The sequence below is a fragment of the Scomber scombrus genome, chromosome 17, assembly GCF_963691925.1.
Source record: "Scomber scombrus chromosome 17, fScoSco1.1, whole genome shotgun sequence".
NCBI classification, from domain to species: domain Eukaryota; kingdom Metazoa; phylum Chordata; class Actinopteri; order Scombriformes; family Scombridae; genus Scomber; species Scomber scombrus.
In genome coordinates, this window is record NC_084986.1 from 19,482,141 (window position 1) to 19,506,581 (window position 24,441).

Consider the following 24,441-nt stretch of genomic DNA (forward strand, 5'->3'; position numbering starts at 1 on the left):
TGTCAGGGTCTCTCTCTCCTGCGTCCTTGTTTCTTTCATGTCTGCTGCTTTTTTGTTCCTTTAAACTCTTTGTCTTGCCCCCCCCCCTTTCTACTCTCTAGCAGAGGCTGCGCTGAGGCATTGCTTAGCTCTTAGCTTTCTCTCTCCCTCCATCAGCAACCCAGCACTCTCCCACACTACCGCCACAATAATTCAATTCATTTCTCTCTATTCATACAGTACTTGCAAAGAAAAGGCAATCCTCATGGTGGGTGTAAAAGGCACACATTAAAAGCATCATACACACCCACACTAGACACAGCAAGAGCTGATTCTAGCAGTTTGTGACAATAACATATAGACCAAATAAATAATTTATCTTGATGTGAGATCAGCGGCCCGGCTGCCTATCAGACAGAAGGAAACTGCAACACTAGGCTATTAGTCTTTCTAGCTGCCATGTTTGAAATCTATAGCAAACAGGTCATACCATCTTATATATACATCACTGCAATATACAAGTGTGCTTTATCATTAACAGGAACAGTATACGTTATCAAGACTGACATATAAAACCAACATAAAGTATCTTAGTAATAGTAACCAGCACAAAAACAGCTGTCTTGGTACAGATTTTCCAAGTTTGTAAAGTGTAATATTTATTTATATTTCCTCATTTCATGTTGGTGATAGTGATCAAGAGTGCTGTCTAAATCCACATTCTCTCTAGGGTGTCATCTGGGTTGAAATCTGGTGACGGTGAAGGCCACAGCATATGATTCAAATCATGCTTGAAGCATTCAGTGAGCCTGTATGCTCTGCATTAGTTACTCCACTCATGCATTTAGGTGTTTTTTCTTTAATTCACAACTCGTATAAATATATAACCATATACTTTACCTATGGCAAGCATAAATGTAAACTGGATGATGAACAAAACTTGGCTGTGTGATGTCATTTAGATTGAATTAAGTGTAAGAAAAACACTTTTTATAACTTCTATTAATAAGATATTGCTTCATGTTTTGTTTTTATTCATTTGACCAGAACATACCTGGTTCCTTCCTTGTTTCCCCCTCTTCTAAATAGCTGATGAGATGATTTGGTTGTTTCCTCATGCACTTAAATTTTTATATACACTGTTGCATGAAGATAACTTTATTGTAAAATTTCTTGCAACAAGCACAACATGCACAAAGCGCAAATGAGCTTCTAATTAGTCCCTGTAAGAAAAAAAACAACACAAAAAGTCGAGAAATAAACTCCAATGTCTATACTGAATATTATATGTTTCAAATCAGCTTTTTTTTTTAAAAACCCAAATAAATATCTCACAACATCTTTTTTAAATGTATCTTTTTTATATTTTTAATATTTAAAAACATTAAAACATTAACTGAGAGTTTTAGTGATTAAAAACATAACCCACCAAATATAGTAAGCACTATCTATGTAGAAAACACCTGACACAAGATATTTATAAAACATGTAAAGTCAGTTCAACTCTTGGTAATCACATTGCCATGGCGATACAGCTGCTGTAGTATCAGCAGTAGAATAAGTGGCCCTGCTTTCTCTTTCTCTCTGACTACACTCGCTACCATTAGGCTGCATTAAATGGTGCCAGGATGAAGCTGTGCTGATAGCTGCTTTTAGTCGGTGGCTTCCAGCCTTCTTGCAGCTCACATCCTGAGGGAGCAGCAGGGAAAGAGAGTGTTGGTGGTGACTAAGGGGAGTGGAGGTCGGTTGGCGGTTGTTGGGTGCTCTGGGGACAAGCTGGCTTTCTATCCATCTTGGTACTCCCTCCATTAACCCCTGCACCTCCCACCGCTGCAGCCCTCTCAACTTTCTCCCGCACCAACACTATGGTTTCTCCCTTTCAACCCCACTTTAACATCTCACATTTAAACCCCCCCACCCCCCAGCCTTCCTGACTTCTCCATACACACACACAGCCTTCCCCCACAGTGCTGATAGATGCACACAGGCATTTTGTTGCAACACCAGTGCAGAGTGGAGTGGATGTATCAAGACCTGAGGAGGGATGGGAGGTAAAACAAAAGGGATAAAAACTTTGTTCTAGCCGGGACTTCATTTCAATAAACCTTTCCCCAGCGATAGAGGAGAAGAAAAGTGCAGAATATATATGTGTGTTGAGGAGAGGTGGAGTGGGAAACACAAAGAACATTGATAGAGATGTGTGGAAAGAGGAGAGCAAGAGAATTGCAGGTTGGGATGTGCGCCTGGGGAACGAGAGGGAGAAGTGAGTGTGAAATATAAAAATTTGAAAAATCTTGAAGCGGGCTGAACAAATGAAGACAGAGGAACGATCACAAGTGCGAGGACGGCGAGATTGAAAAAGTTGAGATGAGTAGCAGAAAATAAAAAAAATGAATAATAAAAACGAGGAAATAAAAAGGGGGAGGAGAGTCAAAGAGGGCTGGGAGAAAGAGACGGCAGCTGCCGCGGTGATGAAAGGCAGGGAGGTAAAAAAAACAAAGACGGAGAACGACACTGAGAGAGTAACAGGAGGCAGCGAGAACTATGCAGAACAAGACGGGGAAAGCGAGGAAGATCGGCAACCGTCGCTCGCAGCGAAATGTAAAGAAGAAGGTGAGAACAATAAGAGTTATATAGGGTGAGGAGCTGGTAGAGAGCATAAATATATGGATGTGAGAGGTACGGTGGGGGGGATTGAACTAAAGCTAGACTGACTATTAGAAAATAACTCTTGGCGATTGTTTTAAACTACTTCCTTTACCAGCCGGGTGGAGCCAGTCTCATGGGACTGCGCAGAAACATGAGACAAAATACCTAAAAGTCATTGTATATACTACTTTCCCATGACTGACAGCTTACCAGTCATTGTATGCATTGTCCTCACATAGTAAATCTCCTCCTATCTGGTAGACAAAGTAGGTTAAAACAGCTGCTGAGAATTATTTACACAGAACTCTTCGATTCAGGGTTTGATCTGCTGCTTAATGACGGGAATTATGTGAGAGTGAAGAGGCTGGCAGACAGGATGTGAATGTTTACTGACTGAGCACCTGACAGGGATACAGAGAAAAATAAATAAACAAACAGCTAAACATGTCCGACTCATTTCTTAGAAGCTGTTATTAAAAGTGGCTTATAGTATTGTGACTGCACACATTCCCACAAGGGGTGGCCCCCATGGGAGCTGAGCACCTCATCCTGATGAATACTTTCCAAGTCAGTTTCAGACAGTGACAGCATGGAGATGACACAACACTAAGTATCCACAATCAAAACCAAGCTGATATCAAAAACTGAAAAGTAAGGCATCCTCTTAGCACCATTTATTGAAGGTATTATGAAAAATGTGATTTTTTTTCTTCCTGTCAACCAATACCATGAAAAGACCAAGATTAAAAAATGTGTTTGTATGTCTCTCAATACTTTTTGGCTTGCCTTCCCCGTGTCTCTGGCACCCACTCTCAAGCCCATTCATTCCTACCAATAGCATGACGTAAATCTTTAAAAACAGGTCACAAAATATCTGGTTTCATTTTTTATGAAAGACCAAACAATGTCCTGAAATGGCTGGGCACTGTAGGTTTTTGCAAATAGGCGTGAACATGAGTAAACAGTGTATTTCTCGGGGACTATATTTAGTGGTGGATTAATACACATTTAGTGCATTAGTGAGTATTACAGAACCAGGACAGTTTATGTAGGATTAACGCAAAATAAACTACAGTGTTCATGTTCATCATTATGAAGGAACATGTCAGCCAGTGCAATGATATGGCTTAATTATGTATGCTATGTTTTTTTTTTAATTTTTAGACAACAATACAGCTCCACGGCACAGAGGAATAAGCGTTATCAGGCTTTGGCTATACAGATAATACTTGTTTGTAGGATCAGTTCATTGTTGTATTTGGTTTTTTAGTGGGATTTGTTGACAATAATTGAAATATAGAATACCATCAATGCTATTCTTTTAACTGACAAAGACTACGGAAGATAAATGAAAACCAGACAGGCTATTTATTTTTAATGTGGTCATTATATGTGTTATAAGCTCCTTCTTCCTAGTCTGGTTTGGTTTGACTGATTTTAAAATAAGCCAATTATGCTTTATGTATGTAGTTATTTTACCTCCCTTATAAAACAAAGTAAGGTACATCAGTTTGGTTTGGTATAATTAGATCCTCAGTATAAAGTACCTTGAACTGGAGACAAACAGGGACTACAGACAACAAGACTGAATCAGGCAGATTGCTTCACCGCTATTAAAAGAAAATTAGGGTGATGACATTTCTTTACACAAGTTGATTTGCATGAATATGAGCTGTTTGAGTGCAAAGCAGTGCAGTAGTGAAAAAGCAACACCCTTAAAAGAGTAAATAAAGGTAGAAAATATATCACGCAAAACACTACCATTGAATTAAATACATTTCCTCTAACTTGGTATTTCAGCTAATTACACATACAGTTGAATTACACATATATTTTGAATGCCTGTTAGTTAAAATATTTTTTCTTCAAACTGTTTGATTTAGACCATTGATTCTATCTAATTTAAAATGAAATTAATATTTTAGACGATTTTAGCAAAAATTGGTTAGATAAAGATAAGATAAAAACATTTTGAAAATCTAAATTAAACATCACTTATTAAGGAACTCAGTCAAATCATCTCAACATGTCAGTTTTTACTTGACTGGATACTTGTTACTCACCCTGACAGATATATTAAAGTTATTGTTTTGTCAGACTGCTTGAGTGACCACTCGGTTAATTACTGTGTATAATAGATTAAAACTTAGAATGTAAACCTATTTATTAATGGTCTAATCTCTATTAATTGGTAGAGGTACCAATTAATACCCTTTATTAAGAATGCCTGGGATTTTATTTTTTAATTTCTATCTCTTCTATCTAGGTATTAAGAATGTCTGTCTAATAATTTAATGATAAAGATCCCAAATAATTCTATAACAGTATAACAGCCAAGATAAACACTTCAGATACATTTCCTAATCAAATAATATATGGCAATATAACTCTTCATACACTGGTAAGTTCAGCAATATTTCATTTTGTCACAGTTTTCCTTTCCGAAAAACACCTACAGAAGTTCTGAAGTGGTGCTGGACTATATGGGATTGAATCCAGATGTTAAACAAGCCTTTCATATTCTCAAGTACCCACTTACTGACTTGTTTAACATGTCCGTATCTACCTGTGAGTTACCAGCTATTTGGATACATTCACACATTGCTCCACTTTACAAAGGTCATTCTTGATCCAAATAATTATAGACATATAACAATAATCTGTTCTATTGCTGAAGTATTTCAAAAACTAATCTTTAATAAGTTATCCCAATATCTTAAGACTAATACTATCCTATCCCCTTTATTAATTATCTTCCTTTAATCTATTCTAATTCTTCTGTTCAAAAATATGCAGATGATACTGCCATATATACTTCTAATATCAATAAGACGAAATCTACACAATGGGGTCTTTGGAATAAGACAGGACCTCAAAACAAAATATATCAATTTAATAATAACATGTAATGATGGAACTTATTTGTATAGAGTTTATGAAACTTCATGACTTGACTGTCTAACCTTACATTGATCGTGTTCTCTGCTAAATTAATTTTGGAGTTTTATTTTGATTTAGAAACAGTTTAATACTTACTGCCACATCTCATATCACCTTTTCTTGACTATGCTGATGTTGTTTATCAAAATGCATTCAAAACTAACCCTTTACCCCTCAATACAGCAAATAATAGATAGATCTGCTCTTGGATCCACCTTTAGTACTCAACATAACCTCTACGCAATATAAGAATACACATTTACTGGCTGTAACTCATCTTTAAATGTATACATTACAGCTATCCCCTTAACCCTCAACAGTTTTTGGTACCAGATTCCTCAATATATCAATTGAGGCATTCTACATAATAGCTGTTCTCTATTCCTACAGTCAGAAAAGCAATTGGAAACAGAGCATGTTTGTTAAGGCTCCTTCACACTGGAATAACTTACCTTCAAATATATAATCCTTGACACGATTTCACATGTAAAAATGGTGTGTCTGCTTATTTAGAGATGTATTGCATATGTTTCAGATGATGCTATACCTATATATAATATACAATAAACTGTAAAATGTATATTCTTTACCATATTTTTGCGGGGCTAGCATTTGTTCATGGCCTCTCTGTGGGCTTCTAGTTGTTGTGTTTACCAATGTACTCATCTCTCTTAAGATTGTGTATTGATTGTCTTAGTTGTAGTGTTGTAGTCTGTTGAATTGCTTATTGCTTTGTTTATGTCTTTCCTAATGCTTTATACTGTTTGCTTCATATTAAGTTCCTCATTTTTGTTTGTATTGTATGTTATGACCCCCTTGAAAACGGGATAGCTCATGTCAAGGGTTTTATCCTTATGAATAAAGTAGTATCATCATCAAATTAAGTTACTTTGAACACTATTGTATTAACCTTGTATTAACCTCACCCGAAGCAGTGTTTGTATTCCACCACAGCCCTCACAGCTACATCTTTGTTTTCTTATTCCTATGCCCTCGGTTTGCTTTGATTGTGCAGCACTTTGTAGACATTATTGTAGAGAAATACTATAGAAAAAACTCATTACTATTGAAGTGTTTATAACCGTAAAAAAGCAGAACAGGAAACCACACACACTGAGCTGTGATAGCAGATTGTTCTTACCCGATGATGGGGTGTTTGAAGCCCAGCTTGGCGGTGGTCTGCTGGATCTCCTTCTCCAGCCATGCCTGAGGGCGTACCAGGTACTTGACAAACTGGGACACCCACCAGACGGAAGGGTCGCCGTGCAGACGGTGCAGGCGGGGGGCCAGGTCCTCAGGAATAGCCAGGGGTAGGTAGGGGGGCCGTGGGTGGAGGCTGTCCACTATAGGCAACTCCACAACCTGGACATCCTTATCATGGGCCTCTCCTGCATGGGCCAAAGAGGAACATGCAGAAAATAAGACTGAACACTTGATCAACTTTGGAGAACCCCCCCCCCCCCCACATATTATCATCAAATATCAATGAAATCAGTGAGTCAAATATCACTGAAATAACTGACTAGCATCTGCAAGCGAATGGGGTCTTTCGGTGTGCTTTGATTTCGAAATAGCGACCACAAAATATGTTATTTATTTAAATAAATATATATTATACTGTGATGCAGTGTGATATTTCACAATTATTCAGTAGGCCTGTATAATAATTTCTTCTGTTTCCAGAATGAATTCATACTGTTCATCCAAACCACTTTAACTCTAGCTTTTGTGATTGACAGCTGCTCTTTGCATATCCTTGCTTAAAGGCCAAGGTAAGCTCCTTTATATCAAGGCTATGTGAGCCAAGGGCTGATGCTGAGGCTGGAGCCGGGGCTGGTTGTCTGGCATTGGCCCCTTCAGGCTGAGTCCTGCTTGGCAGAAGCCCTGGGCAGAGGGGTTTGAGCAGGGCTGATTACGAAGGTCACTTCTCTGGGCATCAGAAAGCTCCTCTGCACAGCCAGACCCTCCAAACACATTAAGACCAACTGTCCACGCTCTCCCACAGCCATGTAGACAGATACACAGCACAGACATGAACATGCACATGTACGGGCTCTTGTGAACAGAATGAATAAAGGTGGTCCAACAGTAACAACTAATGAGGATCCAAATAAAATGACAATAAAAAGAAATGTGCATTCACACACACACATTCATACACACACACACACACACACACACACACACACACACACACACACACACACACACACACACACACACACACACACACACACACACACACACACACACACACACACACACACACACACACACACACACACAAAAGATCCCCAGCTAATCTCATCTCACCAGAAGGGATATGCCTGGCAGACACAACCTTCACTCTCTTTCAGTCTTAAAATCCGAGGAGAGCTTTTTTTGTGTGTGCCCTTGTGTGTGTGTAAACCCCTGATTTACGTAAAAACAAGTTTGAGCCCTGTGTTTTGTCTGACTAAAGTGGCTTCTGTAACCACCACAGACAGGCCTTAATACAGCAAACACAGCCTCCGCAACACACTTCCATATAAATGGCATAATGAGTCATTAAAAATGGCCTTTCACAGAAAGGGTACATAAAAAACATGTTAAAAACAAGAACAGAAACAGGGGCTTCAATTTGTGTGTGTGTATGCCGGAGCATGAACTGAATATAAATTGGTAGAAGCATTAAATATTGAACAGAAAAAATATTCCCAGGCCTGTCTTTGCTTATATAACAGCACTGGCATGATTCACATAAGGGGGAATGGGCATATTTTGAGGCCTGCACTTCTTGGCACAAATGTACAGATATGCAGTATGTCTTCCTCCCACAGCTACTTAATTAGATCACAAAGCTCTACTGAATTTTATCTCAACTCCAAAGACTCTGCATTCATTTTCTATATGCATCATGACTTAAAGCATGCGAATCTGAACTGAAATAGAATGGATACACCGCATTTTAAACCTGTGATGCACACTGAGCCTAATAAATATTCCATAAGATTAACATAGCTGTGAAACCAGAGAACCGAGCGTGACACCATCCAGATGCAAAATATCGAGTATCTCAATTCATAATACATTTGAGACGGAGTTTATGAACTTGGAGAACTCTTGTTCCGTCTTTACATGGCAGGGAACATTATGTTTTTCCTGCTGCTCTCAGAGTCACTCAAATAAGGCAGTAATATCTCCACAGAGAACCTCAAAGGAATACACTCTCTTTGGCAAATTAGCTCTTTGATCAACAAACCATTGTTCCACATGAAGACTGGTTCCCCTGCTGAGTGTTCAGAACTTTGTTACCAGGCCTGGGAGATGGAACAGCGCTGTTATGCTGTCCATTGAACATAAACCTTGTGGTAAAACACCATTATGCAACAGTGGGTTAAATAGACCGTAGCGCTGGGTCAAATACTCAAAGCTGGCAATAAATGTCTGGTCAAATTGGTAATCGCAGTTTACTTCTGGGGAAAACGGTGCACACTTTTTAGAGAGTTTCTTCTGAAAGGCATTGATACTGTTGCACACTTTGGTACACACAAAAAGTGATGAAAGCCGTTGTCTGATGAAGTAAAAAAAAAAAGAGCTTCAGAGGAGTTCAAAAACTATCTACTTTCTCACCTGTGCAAACCTGGGCAAACACAGCGTGACGTGGGTACGAGTGCCGAATTGATGGTTTCTGGAAGGCTAGAAGAACTTTCAGAGACAGCCGCCACCCCCCCCCCCGGGTATACTGCAATGTTATTTCTGTTTTTATGTGAAAGTTCTTGAAATGTTTTGTTTTTCCCCCCCATTTCCCATTTGCAGAAGGAAAATCAGCAAGCCCCATAATGACTTCTTCGCTATCTTTGATTCCCCCCCTCCAAGCTATATGTTTTCCTGACAGAAATACCCTGTCACAGATGCGCACACCAAGCATTCTCTCTGTCTATAAATGTCTCGCATCCTGAGGGAAACACTTAACAAAAAGTGGGCTAACCACATAAAGATATACGAGGGAAGGTGGGATGAGAAGGGATCTAGTAGGGCTGCTCCATGAAATACCAACCGAGTCGATTTCCCACACACAAACACATGATGAGGCAAACAAATACATAGAATTGCTGAGTGTAAAATGCACTTAGGCTGAAACAGTACACACATTTGTATGTAACGGTGATGAGAAAGGACTGTGGATATTTACCAAAAAATGACACAGGGGGACAGCATGAGTAACAAACATTAAGGAGACTTTGCTGTAGGTGTAGAGTTTACTGGCACTATGCAAAATAACTTGAGCATTTGCATAACAGGCAACAGACACTGGTTAACCATTAAAAGGTGAAACATAATAATTGCAATTTAGTGTCAGGTGCTGGCCCCTTTGCACATCAGTATTCACTACAGTCAAAAGCTGTAAATGAACTGGCATGGCCAAACATTCCACTTAATTAGTGAGCTATTCAATGTATATCTACTTATTAATCCAAGGCTTTAGCATCCCTTTGTGGCCCTGTACCCAAAGGAATGTTCCTGCCTTCACTGTTAACAAAACAGGCATGACCACAGGCATAACCAAGTACCCAACAGGCTTATATTAGCTATGCCTAGCTAGTTAGCTGGCTTGGTCAACAACAAAATACTGCAAGACTTTTTTAAGGATAAGAATGCAGAATTCTAAAAAGGCACGAGGATAGGGTCGGCTTTTGTGATGAGTTGGGTATTGGCTATGAGATGGCATGTATGGATCTATAGGTGGCTGTTTGTAAGACAGTCACCATAGAAAGACGTTAGGATAGTGGGAAAGGACACATGAAAGGCAGGAGAAAAAGAGGGGAGGCGCTGGGACAGCAGGAGATAAGAAGGGAGAGCCCAGGAGAGCACAAGTCAAATGAAGCGATAGGAGGAAAATGGAGAGCTGAAAGGATGCAGCATTGAGAACAAGAAAAGGAATGAGAAAGTAAGAGGAGAGGGAGGGAGAGAGGCAGGTGCAGTTAGATAGTCAAACCTCCAAACCGTCACTGATCTTCATTTATGGATGCTTTGGTTTTGTCGGCTTAGCAGAGGCAAACACACTCACACTGTGGGATTACCTATTAATCATATTAATATCACATTTTTGATTCGCAGCTCTATGCCATCTTATGTGCAAATGATTCTGCTACATTTGCACTAGTAGGGAGATCCATTTCATCCACAAGAGTGCATCGATCTTCGGTCTAAGGTATTATGGTGCCAGGTATACATATGAACTACCTGATGCTCGAGCATGGTGTTCATTATGGACAATCCATAACTAGTGCAGAGTTCTAATAACACACATAAATAATAATAAATACTGCTCAGGTTCAGATCAGACAGGTTTCTCCTCCCAGTCATCTCCCTTCAGGTTTTTCCAGCATTACCATTGTAAGCACTGAAATTCCCCCAGCAGAACCTCAGATGGCACATTAAAAAGGTTTGGATACTGTAAAATGTTTTTTTGTCCCGTGGGCATAGAAAACAACACTGTAGGAGGGTTTCCTCTCCACAACGCCCAGCGTCAACCTGTACGAACCCTGTCGTTCTTCAGGGAACACTCTAAAAGCTGTGTTCAGATAATACTCTTAATTTTGTACCACGCTTTTCATTCACAGTAAAATGCAAAGTAGACAACAGCACTGTGTGAAAAAAACCTGCACAATACACAATACACCCCCTTATATTTTTATACCGTGCTGTATTTTCTATTAGGAGTGCCCAGTCGCACAGCTGTACTCATTCAGAGGCTTGTGAAGATCCCCAAAGGCGTCTGTTGCCTCTTGGGGAAAGAAGTCTACCCCCTGTCTGGGAGTTTGGTCGTTGCAACCCCCCCACCTCCCTCATTGCTCTAGTTATCGATCTCTTCCCACTAGAAAGCCAAAATGACACATGCCCGGAGCCATTTTCCCTGGATGCACTTTACACCAAGCCTTGCGGGTGGTAGCTCCATTTTATTTCTTTGGGCTGAGCCTAACCAGGCCCCTTGAGTCCCCTCTCCGACCAGGCTCCATGAGGCGGGGAGTGCAGTCAATAACACTGCTTTCAGACCAACAATAAACCTCTGGGCAAACACCACAATGTTACTTTGGTGTGGTGGTGTTTCTACAGGTACTTGTGAGAACATGAAATATGAATCAAGAGGTTCAGTTTGAAGGCTACTCACCTGCCAAAACTTTACCTCTACTGACAAACTTCTTCTGAGATAAACAATATATTGACAGTAGATTAAAAATTGAGGTCAAAGTGAATGAAATACACAAGCTGTTGATGTGAAAATATAAAAAAAACCTGTTGGTCAATCTATGCCACTTGTGGATGCAGCTAAGACAAACATCTACTCTCCTCAGTTACTGCTTTACACATTTGCTATATTTGCTGAAACACATTTCAGTTACTGTGCATATTCCCCAGATGAAAGAAAGATGTTGTCAGCGTACAGGAAATGATAAAAACTGTGCGGAGAGCCTGGATCCACAAAAGATGCACAAACGTCTTGCAGACATTTTATTCCCGACAATCTCCCTTTCTATCAAACGCTACGAGACGAAACTTACTGTAGGTCAGAGGAGTGGGTTGTTTACTGAAATCAAGTCACAGGATTTCTTGGCAGTGAAACCTTTGAACAGTAACCTGCTGCTGCTACATTGGCTGCCAAAGTGCTTTAACAGGAATTGCAAAGTCCTGCTTAGCCAGAGAATTCACACTTTGTTTTCGCTGTAGCAGCACAACGGCGAGGTCTGGCAGACTCCATTTTTTTTAGATGGGAAAGTCTAAGTAAAAGTTAGGGTTATTTAATAATCAAAAAACCAATCCCAGGTGTCTTGGGAGGTCCTGAACTCACAAGCTCAGGAAAAGTAGCTCTAAATGGATCCAATATGTGCGTGTAGTGTGTTTGTACGTACCTGACCAATGTCCGGTGGAGGCACCAGAGCGGTCGGTGCAGGTGTTACTGACGGGAAGGAAGACCGTCTCCCAGCCGCCGGGGGCGTAGCGCCAGTTGTGAGACTCCAGGATGAGTGTGCGTTGGGTGCCATAAGCGATCATGAAGCAGTAGACGACGTGATGGAGCTGGCAGCCATAACCGCAGCCCTTATTGATGTTACACACCAGCTTCCTCGCCTTACTGCAGTCTGGGGGGTTCTAGGAGGAGGAGGAGGAAGAGAGGAAAAGAATGGTTCAACAATTTTACTTTTTATTATTGCTTGACCTTCGTCTTGTATCTCTCAAAGCCCTGCTCTCTGACTCATAATAATACATGGCTGATATTGTTGTAGTTGTTCCCTGCACCTGTTTGTCCTGTCTCATACTCACACGTCCTCTTTAATTTTATGAATATACCTCTCTCTTTTTTTATTGGTTTGCCTTTCTTGCCAGTTTTTTCTCTCCTTCTCTCCGCAATACCCTCACCACCCCCCTCTTTATTCCATCACTTCTATCCACCCCTTTCCTTTTCATTGTTGAAGAATAATGCTGCGAATATTGTATTTTTTTTAATTTATAAATGTCAACAAATCCTGTAAAAAGATCAAAACCAACATATTCTACCATTGTCTCTGTGTATCAAAAAGCCTAATATAGCTTATCCTCTGTGCCATAGACCTCCATTGTTTTGCAGAAACTATGGAAAAACATCAGTGAGCCACATTGTTGCACTCTGTGACATGTTGCTTCATTAAAGTGAACATGAGCACTGTATTTCAAGTCAATCCGCTCACACTGTGCTTAATACAAGTGTAATCTGTATCTGAAAATACTGTCCTCATTAAATGCACTTCCTGTTTAAGTAAAGTTTGCTAAAAACTAGAGTGCCCAGCTACAGTGGCTCTGCAGGCTAAGTACTAAGCGTGAATGGGCTCAGGATGCCCAGAGAGGGGACTAACCCTTTGTTGGTATTTTCATGAGATTTCTTGACAATAAAAAATAGAAACATTGTCATCTTTATCATTTTCTTTTTGATCCCTCCTTCATGTTTTTGCATCCTCTCTTTCATTGTTTTCATCTTTCACTTTTCATTGTGGCTTTTTTGCATCCTGTTCTTTTTTCCCACCTCTTTTCCTCTCTCATTCTCATTATTTTTCCCTTTCCCTATGTTCTCCGTTCCTCTTATTTTCTACCACTCTCTCTTTTTTCACAACCCTTTCACCGTGATTCTCTTGATCCATCTCCTTCTTCTACCTTCCCGTCACCCTCCCACCTCACTCTCTCATTCCATTCATAAATTAGCTTCAATATCAGACAAAGTCTGAGGGGAAGAATACCAAATTAGAGGCAATGAGGGGAAGAAACAATTTTTCTTTTTTGTGTGGAAAAAAAGCGGGAAATAACCCACAATAAAGAGAAAAAAAAAACACAGCAGAGTGACACATGCTGTGTTGTCGATGAGTCGCTGGGCGGGTTGTGATTCGCTCGGCAGCCGGTCTGAGCGACTCCGCAACACTCGTGCCAACCAGCTTCCTAAACAGCAATTACCGGCTGATGGGAGTGTTTTCCTCATTAGGCTGCTGCAGCTGTGGATGGTTCACAGTAATCAGGCCGCCCGGCACCCACCGGCTAACGCTGCCTATCACAAACTAGCAGGAGAGGAAGAGGAAGAGAGGGAGGAGGAGGAGGGATAGGAGAAGGAAATGAAGAGGAAAGGAGAAGATTTAAAAAAAATTTAAAATAAGAAACCAAAAGAGATGACATGCAAAAGGGGACATGAGGCAAAAGAAAAGAAAAGCAAGGAAAGGAAATGAGAGAGGGAAGAGGAGAGGAAGACGAGACGCTCCTTAAGGTACTGAAAACTGATTACCACCACTGCTGTTCAATAACACGAACAGAGTAGGGCAGCCATAGAGCTGACAGCACAACCCACACAGGTATTTCCTCTGAGTTACAGGCTGCCTGTTCACCAGCAGCCCCATCGGTGTAAGCTAACTCACTCTACAATGGCCTTCTGACAAGAGGCCTTGTGTCACACTTGTTTTCTGTTGTCAGGCATCGGCATCTGAGCCGCAGCGTCTGCATGAGATCGATGTGTGGCGAGAGCCGCGTGGCGTGGAGGCCATACCGGGTTGATGGTGATGAGGGCGGAATGACTCCGGAACGCCGAGAGACGAGGTTCAAGGATAATGACGGCAGATGTGCGCACAAAGACAGCCTGTGACTAGCGCTCTGTACTGTAGGTTAAGTGCCCGTTCAAGCGGCTGTTGCTTTTCGAGTGTGAAACACAGAGGCAGTTGCAGAGTTATTCAGCTCAGAGAGACCAAAGTGACGTTGTTTGTGTAGGAAATGTGGCTGAGAAGAATATGAGAAATAGTCTGTCAAGCTCAGGTAATTATCCACGGCGATTCCCATATAGCTAGAGTACCTACTGGAAAATGAAAGGAAGCTGTGCATGATAAGAAAGACACCACAACATTCTTCTTTAAGTACAGAGAATGTCTGTTTTGCTGCTCTTTGTTGCAGATTTGCTGTAACATAATTTTGTTGTAATAATATTTTAAATGTAGAAATTAATATCGTGCTCATTAAATGTCTTTATATTTGCCTCGGGGAGCTCTTTGGAGGACAAACGCATGTGGTGCACAGGCTGTGACACATTTTAAGTCTGCAGAAACAGCAGCAGTGCATCACTTAGAAGAAGAAGCGTGTGTGGTTAATATGAGCAGCCCATATCCACAGTGACTGAGCTGTGAAGGAGAGCACCACCATCACAATACTCAATTTAAAATTCAGTATAAAAAAAAAAAATCAAAAGAAGGACGACACAAAACTCTTGGAACCTGAATGATCAAAACACACTTGCAGTTACCAATAGTAACCACAGGTGTCGCCAAATCAACTGCAAATGAAATCTTAATAATAACTTTAAAGTACTGATCTCTGGGAAGTGCAGCAGACAAACCACTTAAAAATCATACACACAATTTTTCATGTCTGTCTAAAACAAAAAGTTTGGTGCATTAAAGTGGTTTTTGCTCCCAGTAATCATTCCTCCTGTTTATACTGGCCCTTTAGAGATCCCCTTCTAATATGCTTCCAATGTAACAGATGGGGTACAAAATTCAGCCCTCGTTCTGTCCAAGAATATAGTCCAAAGTTTATCTGTCAATAATACAAGATTTCAGCAGTGTGAGTTAGTCGAATTAAGTGGGTATCTTCCAAAGCTATGGTGTTTTTAATTTGTAATGACCCCATTTATTCCAGGAGAGGTGATATTTTAAGAGTGATGTTTGCTGCCAGAAACAACTGTTTCGATGAAATTATGGGTGAGTGAGTATGTTTTTAAGACAGATGTTGGAAAAAAAAATGTGAGCCCATCCTTTGATAGCGCTGCATATCACACTGCACAAATGAATGAAAAGCTTGTCCAACAGAAATCCATCTGACGGAGCCAGGCATGTTCACTGCATGTTGTGAGTGGACAGATGGAGCAGACGCAGAGATGGAGTTAGTTAAACCAGGAATGAAGGGAGAGGCTGGAGCGGGTGGCAGAGACAGCAGGATAGGAAGTAGGAGACCGTGTGTATGTGTGTGTGTACATACATATGTGTGTATGTAAGCATATGTGTGTGTGTGAGCAATAGCAAGAGACACATACAGCAGCTCTGTGCGTACAAGCATGCACATCAATCTTGTGGCTGAGCATGTGTGTGTGTGTGTGTGTGTGCAGCAGTTGCTTGCATAGGTGTGGGTGAGTCCATCTGTGCACGACTCTGTGTGTGTGTGTGTGTGTGTGTGTGTGTGTGTGTGTGTGTGTGTGTGTGTGTGTGTGTGTGTGTGTGTGATGAATTAGTGATGGCAGCTGGTGGAGCGGTGTGATCCCTCAGCGGTGGTGACAGCAGCTGTTAGTGGTGCTGTCTCCGCCCAGCCAGACTGACTGGGTCCTCTTCATCAAACACACCGGCTCATTAATGCTGCAGGGCCCAGTGCGGTGCTGCACCGCCCCACCCCGGAACCCGGCAGCACCAGAGCTGGGGAACGGGAGCGGGGTGGCAGGGGTTGAGTGAATGTGTCCTGGGTCTCAGATTGTGTATGTGTGTTTGGAGCTGGAAGCATACGTATATCTTTCTGAGCCTAAGCCACTGTGTGTGTGTGTGTGTGTTTGTGTCTATCATTGCACTGCGTCTACGTTTTTTGCATTTCTGCATATGCAATGTCTGCCAACCTGTCATTTTGTGCTTATGCATGTGTGCCAGTGTGTTTTCATGTGTGAGTGTGCGCGCCACTAAACCGCTGACAAGCAACAAGGATCCCGCTTGTCAGATCCGACTGCTGAAACAGTCTGCTGTCACACCCCTCACCTGCTCCTTGTGGAAACTGATGGTGACAGTTATGGATGGTGCAAATGAGACAAGCAAGTGTGAAAGATGTCCTCAAAAACGCATATGTGCATTTGTACGTGTGAGGGAAACATTCACATGAATGCTCACACTGTATGTCTATATGAGGGTGTGTGTATGACTCAGTTTGTGTGCGTGTGTGTGTGTGTGTGTGTGTGTATGTGTACGTGCGTGCGTGCGTGTGCGTGAGAGAGAGAGAGAGAGAGAGAGAGAGAGAGAGAGAGAGAGAGAGAGAGAGAGAGAGAGAGAGAAAGAGAGAGAGATAGAATACAAGACCAGCTGATAAGCAGCAGGTGTGTCTTGTAGATACCTGTAGGTAGGTGATTCTGTTCTGGACGAGATCCGACAGATCTTTAGCCTCCTTCACTCTCCATTCGCCCACTCCATCCGCCTGGCTGAGGTAGTACAAGTCTGTCATGATGGACCTGCAACCACAAACACACACACATTTCAAGAAATGTAATCATTTATGCTCACATTTAAATAACCAACTAAACACTGACAGTTTGTTTAATGTTTATAAGTAAATATTTAAAGGGGCACAAACAGCAGCATCCTTTCCATATACAAACACTCCCACCAGTATCTGCAGACACATGATCTGCACACCACTCCTCATCCAATCTATGGACATCAAATGTAATAACGAACAGCCTCCACTCATAAAAGGAAAAACTAGAGTGGTTGGTACTTTCAAACTTTTTTTTACGGACTGTCGTCAAACATACAACCCCACTTTCAGGACAGGCGCTTCACTGTTGTAACACTGGCAACATCTGGCGCAACCATTAAGCCATAAGATTTTAAATGACATCACAATTATACTACACAGTATAAAGATATTAGGCAGTAGCTGGAAATATGTGTACACTCTCAAAGATGATTAAATATATGACCTCATGTCCACAGTTAACACATCAACAACTCTATCATGCCCGTCAAGTTAATTCTAGCAGCGGTCATTCAGAATGTGTGACAAGGATACAATTATAAGTTGATGGTCGGGATGTAAATAAAAGGGGGGGATGGGAAACTGGAGAGAGGGGTACGAGTAACCATGGGGATTTAGGACATGCACCTCACATGCTCACAGACACAATCGCACAACAGGACATGTATTTCAAAGTCAATTCAAATTCATTCTAAAGTGTGGAAGAGGAAAATGCTTGCTTGGATATAGTGTTTGGACATATGACACTAGATACTGTGAGATAACAAACTCAAACTTCCTATTGCTTTCAGGTCTCTGATAGAGGTCTTCCTGGACGCCCTCAAAGTTCAAATTAACTGAGACCTGAACCCAGACCTTAGTCAGACTGAGTCAGTCTAATCAGGTGGGAGTAGTTCTCAGAGTATTGTCGTGAATACTCTATGTAACTCTCTATGTAATAACTGAGTGAAACATCAGGTCTGATCACACGGTGCATCATGACCATTAAAAGCAAAATAGTGTTGTTAAAGGTGAGATGGAGGGTTTGATCTGTAAACTGCAGAGAAAAATAACATGTATTGGTGCTTTTGCAGCTTGATTATCCACAGGTCCTCTATAGTTAGTTGGTTGGGTCTCTTTTTGAAAAAATAAATGCATTCATCTTGTTCAGGAAGCTTCTCCATTGATCCTTTTCAGATTGGGTCGAACATTTTGGACACGTAAAGACTTCAAACTACCTTAATATTGCCTGGACGTTCCTACCTGGTTATTTTAACATATTTCTCAGCTGCATTTCTGAATAATGTGCTATATCACAGTACATCAAAGCAACATTACATCCATCACTGTAGAAGATTTTCATCCGTACTGATCACACCTACTAAAACATGCAGAGAAGTTATGCGATCTTGACTAAGTGAACTTGAATTATTTATACACTGCAACCTGTGTATTTGCATATCTTGCATACAGAGCTGCCCTTGACCTCACTTCTGTCAAAATATTATGCCTTTTTAAAAAAAATTTAATTTTGTGGTTGCCTATCCTCCAGAACACGTAAGAATAAATAAACAAGGCCTCTGTGATTTCCAAGAGACAAACAAAAGTTAGAGCTACTTGTGAGTCGCGTGATCTGTGTGCACTCCAGCTGGATTATGTAGTCAACAGAAGTTTACCACAATACTGAGCGGTGCTTTGACTACCAGACAGCGTGTTAACACTATACTACGTGTTAAACATTACCAATGCTCAACATGCTTTAAAACGTATTTATAGAAAAAGTGTTGTTTCTGTCACGCTGAATGACAACAGTGGTGTCTCTCTGGTTGTCTCCCTCTTTCTTGGATTAAGTCTGCCATCTGCGAGCCTCTGACAGCGAATTTGTGTACATGTCACACACTGCCAAATATCGTGACCATCCACTTACAAACATGCCCAAGAGCTCTGATATGTGCAGCTAAGGGCAGATGCAAACACATCACACACACACACACATATGCACTCACACACACATACTTATGCAAGCTTAATTTATTACTCACTTCTTTGACCCAAATCAGTCACATCCTGTGTGACTGAGAGTTCTTATGCATACATTCAGTAGCTCTTGCAAAGAGACACACACACACACGCACACACACACAAACACAGACACTTTAAATGTACTGCGTCCCATTTTAACAGTGCGGCATGGTAAACATTGCCTTTCTCCACAACTAAGGCGGTATCATTACTCATTGTCCCGTTTTGAAGCTGGAACCGCAGCATGTGAACAGATGTCAAACTCCCTTCCAGTAGCGCGCGCAGGGGAGCCATCAGCGACCGTCTGCGGGAAGCAAAAAGCGAACCTCGCCGGGTACGAAACGTAACGGGAAGGAATCAACAGACAAGCCCCCCCCCGAGGGGGTTTGGCAGCAAGACGGGGGAACACCACCCAGCCATGAAGTCCTGCATATGTATCGGAGCTATGTATGCTGTATGTAAGTGTATGTGTGTGTGTGTTTGGTTTGGGGCACATGTGAAGCTTGTGGGCTTCTCTGCTACTTTTGATTGGCTTAAACTGCAGATGCTTAGACTGCAGCCCCCCACCCCCACCCCCCGGGCTTGGCGGCTCTCAGCAGAGCAGCTGTAAGCGCTTATTTTTCTGCACCAACCGGAGAGCAATTACAAGGTTTCAGGTGTATAATTCCAGCATGAAAAGGTGAGACAAGAGGATGGGCAGCAAGGAGGAAAGACAAAGGTTCTCTTTCACTGGATTATAGGCCTTCAGTGTGCTGTCCTATGACACAGCGTGAGTCATTTAGTGGATATTAAGCAGGAACAGCGAGTTTCAACTCAACCTTAAACTAACGTTTGATTGTTTTTGTGTCTCTTTCTTCTTCCTGGGATATCACACCTTCATAGTCCTATCCATCCTGTTGCAGCAGTATTTTATACTGTAGATTTAATTGTTACAAACACTGCAATAAACACATACTTTAGTTTCTTTATTGTTATTTTACTCCAGTTTCAGTTGTGTGTTATTAGTGTGGATGGTATAGTCTCAGAGGTATAGTGAAATAACTTTAGAACTCACATTGGATATGTTTAGATATGTACTGTGTAATACAACATGGAGTAACATGTAGTCATTATCTCAATAGTCGTCAGTAAAAATTGTCTGATTTTTCTTCGCCCAAAATGTAATAATTAAATCCTCATTTGATTTACAGTGGGGTTTTTAACAGGTAGATTAAAGCTGCAACAGTTAATCCATTCATTCATAATCACAATTTTGATTATTCATTAGTCTTGTAGGTGTATTTTGTCCACATTGTCTGGTGCTCTTACTCCTCTAAGAGAGTAAACTGAATATCTTTGACAAAACAAGATACCTAGAAACGTTGCCGTAGGCTCTGGGAACACAGTTTCCACAGCTGGCTGTAAAAGATTTTTTTTTTTTTTTAAATCGTTAGACTAATCAATAATGACTACATTATTTCAGCTTAATTACATTGTTTTCATCTAATATTGGGTATCACAATAGATAGTGATACAGTGTTTTATTACAGTATGCGATATGTTTTGTTATGATGTATTCTTATGTAGATGCAGAAGTGTTTGTGTTTCTTCTCGCAGACATTTCAAGTTTGACCTGTTACAAAACTATAAATAAAAAAAGCTTTTCATAATGCATTGATCATTTTCATTGGGGGAGCAGGGTAAGTACTTGCATCCTTTTTTAATGTGCTACATCTATATTTTACTTGGGAAATTGGGAGACAAGGACTCTTACCTCATTCCTGAGCAGAATCTAAATGAAGGAGCGGTGCATTTATTCAAGTCAAACATTTCATTGCTCTTTCCACCTCTGCCCCTATCTGTGCCGGCTCTCTCAGCCTTTGCCTGCAGCACATACTAAGAAATCTGAAGGGCTGAGAAAAGTGAATGCATGTGAAAAGTCTGTCGGTGTCAGTGTATGTGTGTGCGTCCGTGCCGTTCTGTGTGTATGAGGCGAGGAATCAGTCTTTGGAAAGCTGCTTAGGCAGCGATGAGTAAGACAATGGACCCTGTAAGCCACTTCAGCAGGATTACAATGAAACACTTGGCTAAGTGACACCAGGCCTTTCTTCATTCAGCTGTGTGGAAGCCTGCCATCCAGAGGACAGAGAGGGTGTGTCTTTGACCTCTGCCCTTTGTCTCCTAGCAACTGCCTAAAGTACTGCCTTCAAGGCCTCTTAGAAAATGTCCTAGTTTCAACTTTTGACATAATCATCAGGCAGCGGTGCTAAAGAGAAGCTTGAGAGTCTCTTATCAACACTGAATGCATTAAGAAGAAATGAGGAGAGATTAAATATACTGATACACTTATTTACAGGATTCTCAGCTGTTCCCTTGGCAGCAGAATATTCATACACCCAGGGCTACAACTAATGATTATTTTCATTAAAGATGAATCTATCTTCTTTCATTTTAATAATTTAAGAATCAGTTTAACTGATTGTTTAGTCTTTAAATTAAAAAGAATGATTAAAATGCCCATCACAAGCTCAGAGAGTCAAAGATGAAGTCTACAAACAGAGAATATTTGGAATTTTTGGCTTTCAAATTTACTCACAATCAAAATCATTGCTTTATTATCCATACACTCTGTGTGTGTTTTCTGTTAAGGTTCATTGCCTATCCTAGCATGCAGTAGATAAGAAGTAGCCAGTCTATCACAGCTCTGACACACACATACACGTAACACAGGTTAATCTGTTGTATCAAGCTTTCAGTTTAAACCCTTCATCAGAAGAAAGTACAGCTGCAAACACACAGGGGTACTGTTTTAAGGCTCTGCACATCTATGGTACACTCACACATTTGATTTGAATTATTTTGGCTGATTAAACCTCTTCTCGGGACCGTGCTTGACTGACATCTCACCGCCTCTCATTTTGGCATGGATGCACCTGCGAGGGCTCCACAAATTACGCCTTTATTATCCTTATTAGTGCATGGAGTGAAGTGATGTCACGAAATTACCAGTAGAGCTCTGCCAACCTTCAACATGGTCAGGGGTGGTGGTGGTGGGGGACAAGTGAACATGTGAATAAGATTATTAATCTGTCCAAGGATTCAGTGTCAATTCATGGTATTTGACAGTTTAATTCTCTATGCTGTGGATACATTTAAGCCAGCGCCTATAAACCTCTGAGCTTCAGTAGCAAGCCCTATACTGTACCAGGTGTGCCAGCTGACTGCTTAGTAAAATGCAATAGACCAATGATGTCACAAGCCTACATCATCACACAATATCATCATTAACACTTAGCTTAATTATACAAAGAATAGAGCTCTTCTGAGGCTTTCAGACCACTATTTAGGAAAGGTCTTTATTAACTAATGCCAAATGTGCCCTTGAGCAGTAAAATTGCTGTAATATTTGATTGGTGGGGGGGGGGGGGGGGGTTGTTTTAAGTAATTTTGTCTCTAAATTTTGTTATGCATGGTGAATTAAAAAAAACAACAACAACAACACATTGACAGGCTTGAACATTCATTCTCACATTCACACCTGAGGGCAGTTCACCAACGTGCATGACTTTGGGATGCAGGATTAAACCGGGGGAGGAGAGGCAGACGGGTAAAGAACATGCTAACTGCACAACATTAGGGCCCCGCCAGGTGTGCTTCCACCTTCTGTGCTGTGAGGTTATGGTGATATTCACAGCCCAAAGAAACAATTAACTTTTATTATTGATTTCACTACCAGATTTGCCACAGATGTAAATCCTTGTGGAACATTTTGACATTTCCGCTTGTCATCTTTTCCCTGCCTTTTCAAGTCATAGTAAACCCACCTCTCCTGGTGTCCCAAGTCCTGGAGGAGCGTGTCGGCATACTTCTGCCTCTCGCTGGGTTCTGCGTTGGCCAGTTTCTTCACCTCGCTGCGAACAAAGTACCAAAACTCCTTGACGCCATTCTCCACCCTCCTCCGCAGCTCCTCCTGAGTGGGCCCTGGTCCTGCGGGGAAGGACGGGGGGGGGGGGAGTTGAGGTTATGAAAGGACAGCTCACAACAAAAAACATAACAAAGACGCTCAGCTGGTGTGACATTTGAGGCGCAGGTATGATCTAAAACTACCAATCTGTGACTTTAACTTCAAAGCACCTCAGTGGGAATACAGCTAGAAGGAACAAGCATGCCAAAAGGTTTTTGGAATGTTTGTGCAATAGATTATGTCAGCTTCAGGCTGATGGCACAGAGCAACGTTTCGGAATATAACCATTAAAATTTCCCTCTTTCATTCTGTGTCCCTTGGAGTTGCTTTGACCTCATTAAGACGCACTTGATCACTGCTTTTGTGCCTCGTAGCTCTCTCTCGTGTGTTTTTCTTGCACAGTTCTAACAACAGGAAGGAACTCTACACCCCACCCGAGCCAAACAATGTGGAGTAACCCACATGGATAACACAGCTGCCTGCTCTGGTTTCTGCTGAGAGAAACCAAAAAAAAAAATCGAGGGATGGGAAGAACAGCCTCAAGCAGGAAGCAGGAGGAGAAGGAGGAGGTGGTGGTGGTGGTGTCTTTTTTTTAAAAACTTTCCTATCTCACTCTCCCTTGTCTTTCCTCACTCCCTCCCTTGGTGGAAAAAAGCTGGAGGGTATTTTTAGCTTTTTCTTCCCCTGCGGCAAGATGGAAAGGCTGACCCTGTGCTGCCCTCCACGCTCACATGTCCTTTATTTTCTCTCTCTCTCTGTCTGTCTCTTTTCTCTCCCCCCTCTCACTCCTATTCTGCCATTGGGGTATTCACACCGCTTCCACTTCATTCACACATTCCCCACTCACCTGACAGCTTCCCTGCCCCCTCTGACCACTGCTTAGAGTGGCAAATACACACATAACCCGGGCACTGCCATCATCGCTGCTGAGGAGGTTTAACGCTGGACTAGTGAACTGCTGCCTGGTTCCATACTGTATATTCAACCCCCCCAACCCTGGTCTTGCTCTGCTTACCATCTCCAGTGAGTTTCTGGAAGCTGTGGATCTTCTGTTTGGCTCTGGTTAGCTGGTCCTCCAGGGAGCGCAGTTTCCCCGCAGCCAGGGACCCAGCTTCTGCCTGACCGTCTGGTATCCTACGAGCAAAAGGCACAAGGAGAGGGTT

At 41.5% G+C, this 24,441-nt stretch overlaps 1 protein-coding gene across 3 annotated transcripts in view; it reads right to left on the reverse strand.

Moving 5' to 3' along the window:
* Positions 1 to 24,441, reverse strand: part of fut8b (fucosyltransferase 8b (alpha (1,6) fucosyltransferase)) — an 89,030-nt gene that overhangs the window by 5,804 nt on the left and 58,785 nt on the right. For all 3 annotated transcript variants that reach the window (XM_062436748.1, XM_062436747.1, XM_062436749.1), the window contains 5 exons: positions 24,294 to 24,412; positions 23,139 to 23,301; positions 17,194 to 17,308; positions 12,462 to 12,699; positions 6,710 to 6,956 (listed from right to left, as the gene is read on the reverse strand). In XM_062436748.1, the coding sequence (XP_062292732.1) occupies positions 6,710 to 6,956; positions 12,462 to 12,699; positions 17,194 to 17,308; positions 23,139 to 23,301; positions 24,294 to 24,412 (882 nt within the window). The remainder of the gene's footprint in view (positions 1 to 6,709; positions 6,957 to 12,461; positions 12,700 to 17,193; positions 17,309 to 23,138; positions 23,302 to 24,293; positions 24,413 to 24,441) is intronic.